Below are 10,431 nucleotides of genomic sequence, written 5' to 3'. Positions count from 1 at the left end.
CTAAGAATAGGCGGATCGGGTGTATAATTTATCAATGACGTACTAAAAATATAATATTGATGAATGCGTATTATAGTCACCATTTACTGCTATCACCCTGCATAAAGGATCATTTGAACTTTAACGTATTTTCAACACGGCAACAAAGGATCTATTTCCGTGAGTCAACTTTTGACATCCGTTTCTGTCGATACATCTATATAATTAACACTACATACTCATTGTTTTCATATGTATTAACTAAATATTAAAACTCCGCTTATTTCATATTGCGTAGGAAAAAACGAGGCGGTGAAAATGTTAAAATGTTTTCGAACCTTTTGCTATTTGCATGTTGTACAACCTGATATATTATTGTAAATCAGTAGCTTTATAAATGGAGGCTATTTTGTCACTCTAAAAGCACCAGAAATGAAAAGAGACGTGACGTATGAAAGGTTAATGTAACGGTATGTAAACAAACACTCTTTGATAAATTTTCCTGACATATATTTTCAGTCAACTTTAAAGCTCTGTGCGTCATTTGCAATTTTCGGACTTTTGTCATGGATTATTCAGATTTTTTTTGAATATTTAATTTAGAGCACGAAATCAAAATGTCAACGACATATAATCTATCGCTTTAAAGGACAATATTGGTGTCAGTCATTAAAAAATATGTGATAGAGCTCGTTAAATACATCCCAAATATAATTTTAACACAGAGATCATTGCTACGATAGCTGAGTAACAAGCACGTGAAGAAACGGGAAGTGACGTCAAACATGACAAACGCGAGTTGTCCTTCTATAAAACAGACTGAAGTAACGAGCGGTAACAGACAAACGGTTTTTGCCTAAAAAATTGAAGTGCCTCATTTTTATGGTGAATACATAAATCATAGGATGTCTTCTAACTAGGGTCGCCTGTCCAACCATGTGGGTTTTCTCCAGGTCCTCCAGTTTCCTCCCACTACTGGAGACCCCTACGCGCAAGCGAATTATTGAAATAAAATTGAACCATGGGTTAGTCCCGAGATGACTTAGTTTGTGTCGAGTGGACGTCACCCCCACCCCCTCTCTCTCTCTCTCCCTCTCTCTTTCGACTATACTCCATATATATTGGCTGCAGATAATGACGAATTTTGACAAATTTTCAATCCATCATACCCTTGTAAATACTGAAAGGAAGTGACTCATGTTTGAACTGATGATGCTGTACCTGTGTGAACTTTCAACTTCCTTATGAAAACCACTCATGATATGACAGCTATTTATGGGGTATGTCTTCAACTTAAACATAGGCCTACATTATGCAAGAGCTAAATCTGCTTATTGCAGGTCTTTCTTTAGATCTGAAATATTATCTAAATATTTACTGGATTAGGATCCGATTTGCTGCTCAACTTTCATTCATGATAAATCATGATAATAATGGAGACTATGTTTTTTTTTATCGTACGGACTTTAGTTATGATGATCGAAGCTACCCCGAAAATTCAATCGCTAAATTCTCGGTTCAGAGTGGATTAATTTACATTATCTAGTGTTTAACTATTATAGTGAGGCCTGCCAGCTCTTTATCTAATCTCCCATAATGTATCTTTAAGACAAGGCTACTTCGAATCCGGGCTAATACGAAAATAGGGGATGAACTTTCTCGGCCAACATTTAGAAATTAAAATGTCGGTCAACTAGCTTAGTGTCTGTTCTCAAGCGGGGCTAACTGTAGACGGACGGCCTAAGTTTAGTCTGTACGTTGGTGTGTACCTAACTTAGATGAACCCTTGACAGTTGAAAATCGACGAAATGAAATGCAATGAAATGAAATGGGGTTTAACGTCCTACTGTTTTGCTCCGACTGGGATAATGAAGACGGGCGAAAATCGCTGAAGAGTATAAATGGCGGAAATGCAAAATTGCATTCATAGTATACCCAGCATGACGTATGACCAATCTGATTATAACACGGATCCTAATTCGTTTCGTTTTTTATAGTACAAATTTTCGTTTTGCTTGTCTTTACTGCACTAGGATCTAGAAGAGTTGTTGTATTATCGACGTTCTGGTTGAAGTGAGGGATTAGCCAATGAAACGGTTTGTTACGGCGAGCACGGAACTGTGGGTAAACCACTAGAAACGTCAACACTTATTGATTAATCAATGCCTGGCGTCATAGGATCAAAAGCCGCTCGTACGACCCCTGACGCGACCTTTTAGTGCAACCGGTCAGATCTTCACGTGGTTTATACTTTATCGAAAGTATAAAAAAACGAAATGAAATATAGATCTGTATTTTAATCAGATTGGGCGTATGTCCGCCTTCATTAACCCAGTTAGTGTACAAAGGTAAGACGTTAAACCCAATTTCGTTTCATTTACATGCCTGACTCATCTTTTAACTTATTAATTTAACTGATTATTAATAGAGGAAACTTGTAATAATGTATTAGTAGGGGGGGGGGGTATTTTGTTTTGATTAAACCACTAAAGGGTTACTAAGTGCGTTCTGAGAGAGAGAGAGAGAGAGAGAGAGATAGATGGGCTTTAACGTCCACTCGACACAGACTAGGTCATTTTGGGACTAACATATGGTTTAATATTTTATTTTAGCAGTGGGGTCTTTAGCAGTGGGAGGAAATCGGGGGGGACCCGGAGAAAACCCACGAGGTTGGACAGGCGACCCTACTCCTTGTCACGTACAACCGGGGATTCGAAACCACGGCAGTTGACTCAATGACAGGCCTTATGATACAGCGCGCACGTGCTAACAATTCGGCCACCCAACCACCCAAGTTATGGATTTGGGTCTATTTAAGAGATGTGTGGGCGATATAATTTGTAGAGGAATATTTCTAATCTTTATAGTCAATAAAGTTTATACACGTGGATGAACAGGATGTGATATGTCATTGTTGATTTTGTAATCCTCTTTCATCGAACAAATCACCTTAAAGTAAAATACTATAGTTAAAGCGACAGTATGTTAAAATAAAACCTTAAAATACATGGCAACATTACACGGTCCTACCTTGTTAAACAATAATCCTATTAATTCTTTAATTCACTAGTGGCAGTTGACAAATTGGCAAATATTCTTTTTCAAGTTGAAACATCAACGTTTAATACACAAAAACACATACTTGTTTATTTGGGCGACGTTTCGAAGAGTATTCTCTCAACGTTATCAAGCAAATACAGTAATACAAGAATTATGAGATCAATATATACAGAAAAACTATAACAACAATTCATGAAACCATATAGGACAAAAACAAGGTCAAATATATAAGTAGCTGTTTCTTCCATAAGTATGTGTTTGTGTATTGCTCTATTGCTCTTAAAGATTATCCTGTTTAAACATGAATTATGCAAGAGCTAAACCTGCCTATTGCAGGCCTTTCTTTAGGCCTGAAATGTTATCTAAATTATTAATTAGACATTAATTAACTTATGCAGACCATAATCAACTCTCGATGTCATCGCTAGCTTGCAATATTTACTGGATTAGGATTCGATGTGCTGCTCAACGCTCATTAATGATTAAATCTAAAAGTGGATAATCGAGACAATGTTTTTCTACCGTATCGACTTTAGTAATGATGATCGAGGCTAGACTTAAAATTGAAAATCTAATATCACGGTTCATAGTGGAGCAATTTGACTGAAATTTTCAACATCTCAAATTTGCGTTATCTCCCATAATGTATCTTTAACTTTGCTAATTGTCAATTTGTCAATAGAAAATAAGGAAGAGGTTTGTTACTATTTCCAGTGTTAGAGTGCTACAGTGATGTATAGTAATGATTGACAAACTATTAAGCAACAGTTATAGAAATAATTATGTTTTGATTATCGCTTGAAAGAATAAAACTAGTGACTGTTTCCTATAAAAAACGTGTTCTGTTAATGAGAGAGAGAGAGAGAGAGAGAGAGAGAGAGAGAGAGTGTGTGTGTGTGTGTAACGTCCACTCGACACAAACTAGGTCTTTTGATTGTATATAAACTGATTTACATTCAATTGTTTCCGTTTTGACTCTAATTTCAAATCAGTTATGTCCAGCGAAATACGGCATGAGTCTCAACCAAATGCCAATTTCTAACGTCTGGTTATTCCAGTCTATTGCGCATGCTCTCCAGATGAGATATGGCGTCACCGTTTGACATGAGTTGTTGAATATGTCTAGCCTCGTTCTTTCTGGTCACTTGTTACACGTGACGCTGAAACGCACTTTGATACACGATTCGTGTACCAATGGTAAAATGTTTATTTTGTCTTAAATATTGGATATCAGAAGCCCATCTTTTCTCGGTAAGATTACAACATCAATGTTGATTTAAATTGACAAATAATTCGTGTTTTCAATATCGAAGACTTTGGATGATATTGAGTTAGAGACTTAGCTACTTTAATGCGTTTCCCCAATCGCTAAATGCCATTCAAACTAATGTCTCTCAAAGATTATGAAAGATTATGTTTCAGTATTAAAAATATGACCAAAGACTAGCGCCTCCTTTTATCTTCGTTAAAACCCTTTGGTGAACCTCTTTTAATCCGCTCGAATTCAACCTGGTAGATTATCTATTTTTTTAAAGATAATTAATGGGAGATTAGATAAAGAGCTGGCAGTTCTCACTACAACAATTAAAAACTACATAAGTTAAAGAGAATTTGCTGAAAATTTCAATCAAATTGATCCACTCCAAACCAATAATTTAGCGATTGAATTTTAGCCCAAGCCTCGATCACCATTATAAAGTCGGTACGATAACAACATAGCCTCGAACATCCATTTTTTGATTTAATCATCAGTGAGTGTTGAGCAACAGATCGGATTCTAACCCAGTAAATATCGCAGGCTAGCGATGACATCGAGAGTTGATTATGGTCTGGATAAGTTAATTAATAATTTAGATAACATTTCAGGCCTAAAGCTCTTGCATAATATATGTTTAATAATATGTTTGATTTTTAGAGTGGATCAAGTCGTAGAAAATTTGATAGTTTGCAAAAAATGCAAATGAAACATACTGACTTTAAAGAAGGCAAGTCTTTGACATTGCAAACACAAATTATTTGTCGATTTAAAACAACATTGATGTTGTTATTTTACCGTGAAAAGATGGGCTTCTGATATCCAATATTTAAGACAAAATGAAAATTTTAAAATTTGCGCACGAATCGCGTGCCAGAATGATTTACAGAATCTGTAATGAAGCGACTCGATGGACGAGGCTAAACATATCCCAGAGGAAATACTACCGGTTACCGGTGTAGACTGGAATAACCAAACGCCAAAGACTGCCGAACATAACTAATTAGAAATTACAGTAAAAACAGAAACGATTGAATGCAAATCAGTTTATATACATTCCGGTTACATTATTATATGTGTTGCGACCCATTTGTGTCCATTTCCAAGTGCCAAAGAATAGAGATCTAGCTTCTTTAATTGGTCGCAGAATATCTGAAGAGTCCAGGTGAAGAACGATCTAAGTCAGATTTTTGTCTTTTCGCATAAAAGGCAAAACAGACTTTTGGACGAGAATGTTTGACGCGAACAGAACAACAAGCGAGTTTAATTACAACATCAAATGATGTTTAATACGAATCATAATTACAAGTACAACTGACTTCAACTTTTCGGGCAAATTAAGGTTAAAAAAAGGGTACGATGGACTTGTCCAGGAGGTCATTTCAGAAGGGCCTTGGTTCGATGTGACTCCGATCGTTTTTACCTGAAATAGATTGTTCCACAGAAAGCTTATACAATTTGCTACCAGATGGCGCCATTAACTGGGGTTCGTTGAAAAAGTGACAAATTGTAGTACTATCAGAACTTTAATCTTCAATATTCAATCTTCACGCTACAGTTCAGGTTCTTTTCTTAAATATTTTATTTCTACAAATTGGAAGTGTTACACACAATTCTTCCTAGTCGCAAATAACTAAATGGTTGGTATGACCGGCGGAGTGAGCTCCCTCGAATGCTATTTCCCCACCCTATTTTATAGGTGCCTATTCCTTTGTTTGAGGTGTTAATCTAAAGACTGATAACAGTTCTAAATATGGAAAGGACATGCACCCCAAACTGAATATCGACAGGGATTGTTACCTGATTTGGTCAACAAATATGATATATCTTTTATAACAAAGAACAATGTATAGGACCAACGTGTTCATTAATCTATAGCTGAGTTAACGTATCACCATAACCAGCATATAGTTTCTATATTTATGGCTATGAAGTTAGAATCAATAATATGAAAGATAACGCTATTGTTCTAGCTATCATATTTCTAAATTTGTTGTCTTTAGACCCCATGTCTTGTTATTGTCACAATATTTCATAAACAATTTTAATTTGCGTTACAGAATTAACTTATACCATAGCTAATATTTTGGCAATGGGGAATAATTAATCAAAACCATAATATTATTTTACATAGATGTTTCTAAGCACAAATTCTTCCTCTCCATATTACTACATTAGATGGTTTTCCCCGGGGCTCTTCATTTGTTTAGAAACAAAAAAATAGTCTTGCGAATACGAGAAGTTGCTGTTGACAATTTCTCATTACTGGAATTGTATTCTTATCTTGTTTTTGTATGATATGGAAAAAAGTCGGGTAAAAAAAACCATCTCGTGCACCTTTAATTGAATATGATTTAATGATGTCGATATCTTTATCCAAATAATATCATATGTATCAACAATCCACGTGTGTACCGCCCACACTCTCTCGTGATAAAATGTACAATACTGACAAGTGAGATAAACAAATCGAATTTTACATTTTATAGAAAAAAAACCTCAAAGCCGCGTGTAACATAAAAATGAAACCAAAGAATGGATAATTTGAAATATGTGCGGTGATAGAACAAGAGTGACGGATAAAGCATGGATATCTAATCTGTTCCTGTTTTCGTTTATTATTATATACAACTATGGACCACTCGTGAAAGACAATCTCCTTGTCTCAACATTACATTAATGCATTGATAGACTTTCATGATATCAGAGCGTTTGTAAAAAGCTTCATATTGACATTTTTACTTACAACGATTGGCTGATGAATGATGCTTGGTTCTTTCATTGATCCTAGTGTGGGAGTTGCTTGCGAATTAAATAGAATACATCCTGATAAATAAGTTGTGTTACGTGAAAGGTCCTTAGACGTGGTGTATTCTTTTAACTTTCCCGATTATGGAATTGACCCAAGGCTAATTATGTGAAACATCAGAATGGTAATAACTTCATAACGGGACACTTCTGTCTACTCGTGAAAATTAGTCTTTGTTTTGGCCACGGAAACACTGTGATTGAAGACGACTCTGATTTTATCTAAGAATATAATAATACTTGTTGCATATTTCGACATTTTTCTATGGCTGATAAGTGTTGTTGAGTGTGTCTAGTGACATCGTCCAGATAGCGATAACAGTTCTGTACATTTTCAGACGAGAAATATTATCAGAATTGGGAGGAACCTACGGACAACTTGTGTTATAAATTCCTGATTTATATACAGAATTTGTAGGAACCTACATAAATTCCTGATTTACATACAGAATTGGCACCAACTTACATAAGTTACCATGGAGCGATTATATGGCACTTGTATGGAGAGAATCGCAACTCTTTCTGGTACCAATGTTTCTGTCATATCATCCATAGATGCCTACGTGTATTTGTGTAAGAATCTAAGTTCCCATGTGTATACGTCACGAAAAACCCATGACGTCATCGACTTTGCGGACATTTTTCCGCTGGACATTGCACTACCTGTTCTAGGCGTGGCTTCTCCATTTGTTATAATATTAACTTTTATTTTGAACGTTTGCGTTGTGAAAGTTCTGACGGAGAAAAAACTCCGATCGCCAACGAATGCGTTGTTAGTGACGATTGCTATCTTGGATCTGGTAACTGGATGTTTAAGACTACCGTGGTATATTAATACTTATAGTCTACAGGGGTATAAATATTTACCCAACGAAACGTGGTGTTATTATTATTATTATCTCTTCAGAGTGACGCCTACCATAATACATATGACGTCATTGTGGTGCACTGTTCTTTTGGCATTCCAGAGATATGTGGGAGTTTCGCAAATGCGACGAATCGGCTGTGTGTGCCAATACAAAGGACTGACCATCGCCATTGTGGTAATCGCCCTGTGTTCCCTTGTCGTCCATTGTTTCCAGTTGATCCTTATAAAGCTGGAATCTATAACGGTCACCAGCAACCAATTCTTTAACTTGGATGGCAGCGCTTCGTACACCAATACTTGTGCTATGGTGATCCGAGATGAACACTTTAATGTTTATTTTTCACAATACTACGGATGGATTCGCTTGATATTGGCCCAAGTCCTACCTTGTGTGTGTTTGGCAATTTTTAACTTTCTGTTGCTGCGGATCACGGTCAAGGGCTATAGATACCGGCGTCATCTGGTTCGTGGAAATAAAGTAGCCCAGAATAGAGAGCTAAAAGCTACACTACGCATGTCCATAATGCTCGTTCTCATAACCGGAAGTACCTTGCTGGCAGAAGCTTTTGTGGCGGTGTTGCTGTTAATTGAAACCACACAAAACCACAGTCAATACCTCATCATTGAACACGACACAATCTCCAAATCAATTGTAATCTCAAATTTTCTTATTCTTTTTACCTTCCCATTAAACTTTATGTTCTACTTCGCAATGAGCAGTCGATTTAGAAGATATTTCACCATGTGGTTTATACAAAGAAAGCGTCGACGTATAGTTCCGTTGTTAGGGGCACCGAGATACGTCGGCCACCATTATGATGAGGAAGAAGACGAAGACGATGAAGATGAAGCGGAACCGGAAGTAGCTTCACCAGTTCCTTTGAATAACTTGCAGTTAAACATATCCAGTCACCATAATTCGAAGGAAGCATCGAAATCTAACCCTACATCGTCGCAAGTTTTGTGAAACTAGTAAATGATGAATATTCAGAGATTTTCTATATGTGTAACAGAGATTTCAGGGTTGTTAGAGCTCGGTTGTATAAATATATATATATATATATAACTCTTGATTTAATATACGGCGCCATGTTTGTATACCAAAGAATCCTTTTGCTCACTCACAAGAAAGTAACATTAGATATGTTTCATTAAACATACATTATGCAAGAGCTAAATCTGCCTATTGCAGGTCTTTCTTTAAGTCAGAAAGGTTATCTAAATTATTAATTAGACATTAATAAACATATCCAGTCCATAATCCACTCTCGATGGCATCACGATGTTTATTGGATTACGTTCCGATTTGTTGTTCTACTTCCATTCATAATTAAATCAAAAAATGGATAATCGAGACTATTTGTTTATCCTACCTACTTTAGCAATGATGTTCGAGGCTAGCCCCAATATTCAATCGCTAAAATCTCGGTTCAGAGTGGATCAATTTGTCTGAAATTATCAGCAAATTCCCTTTACATTATCTAGTTTTTAACTATTATAGTGAGAACTGCCAGCTCTTTTTCTAATCTAACATAATGTGTCTTTAAGTTTAGGGAAAAAATAACTCCTCTGAGGTATAAGGTTTTAACTTCGTGGCGAGAAATCGATTAGAACTGACTTCTATCCTGATAAAACAACGTCAGTGGCGAAGATTGATGATGGTGGAGTAGCCTACAATGACATCCCAGTCCGGAAATCCATCTTATCTCTTGAACACGTCTTCGTGATGACGAAAATCATCGTTTTGTTTTTATGTTTGAAAATGCATTAGCCATTTAGATAAAGAGATAATCGTTACTGCTATAATTTTTCTAAAATAGCTATTTAAAGATATTCAGTCAAATTACTTTATTCTGGGCGAAGTTATGAGTGTTTGAAGTTTTGACGAGATAGTCTCGATTGTCAATATGAGTGTTCTAGAGAGTTGATTATGGGTTTGTCATATAAATAAATGCCTAATTATTAATTTATATAAAATTTGAAACAACAACAAAAAAAATAACCTTCCATAGGCAGATTTTCCTTTTACGTAATCCTTCTTTAATGAAGGGGGGTTGGATGGCTGAATGGTTAGCGTGCGCGCGCTTTATCATAAAGTCTGTCATTGAGTCGGCTGGCGTGGTTTCGAATCAACGGCTGTACGTGACAAGGAGTAGGGTCGCCTGTCCAACCTCGTGGGTTTTCTCCGGGTCCTCCGGTTTCCTCCCAGTGCTAAAGACCCCTACGCGCAAGCGAATTATTGGAACAAAATTAAAAACCATATGTTAGGCCCGAAATGACCTAGTTTGTGTCGAGTGGACGTTAAACCCCATTTCTCTCTCTCTCTTTTTTTAATGAAGCTTTGTGCAACCAGTTAAAAAGGATTAAGGGGGTTGGATGGCCGAATGGTTAGCACGTGCGTGCTGTATCATACGGCCTGTCATTGAGACAACTGTCGTGGTTTCGAATCCCCGGTTGTACG

General features: G+C 36.5%; 1 protein-coding gene across 1 annotated transcript; it reads left to right on the top strand.

Annotated features, from left to right (window-relative positions):
* The first annotated feature begins 7,533 nt into the window (after positions 1-7,533).
* On the top strand, positions 7,534-9,876 carry LOC126828870 (sex peptide receptor-like). Its single transcript, XM_050558948.2, has one exon. It carries the CDS (start codon positions 7,579-7,581, stop codon positions 8,935-8,937), a length of 1,359 nt encoding a protein of 452 aa, XP_050414905.1. The 5' UTR covers positions 7,534-7,578; the 3' UTR covers positions 8,938-9,876.
* The last annotated feature ends 555 nt before the right edge of the window (positions 9,877-10,431 follow it).

This window comes from Patella vulgata, chromosome 7, assembly GCF_932274485.2.
Source record: "Patella vulgata chromosome 7, xgPatVulg1.2, whole genome shotgun sequence".
NCBI lineage: Eukaryota > Metazoa > Mollusca > Gastropoda > Patellidae > Patella > Patella vulgata.
The sequence above is the reverse complement of the archived record's forward strand: the minus strand, read 5'-3'. Positions and strand labels throughout refer to the sequence as shown.

Bases quoted from the DNA above. Each gene is read 5' to 3' on its own strand.
- LOC126828870 (XM_050558948.2), top strand. From the start codon at position 7,579: ATGGAGCGATTATATGGCACTTGTATGGAGAGAATCGCAACTCTTTCT.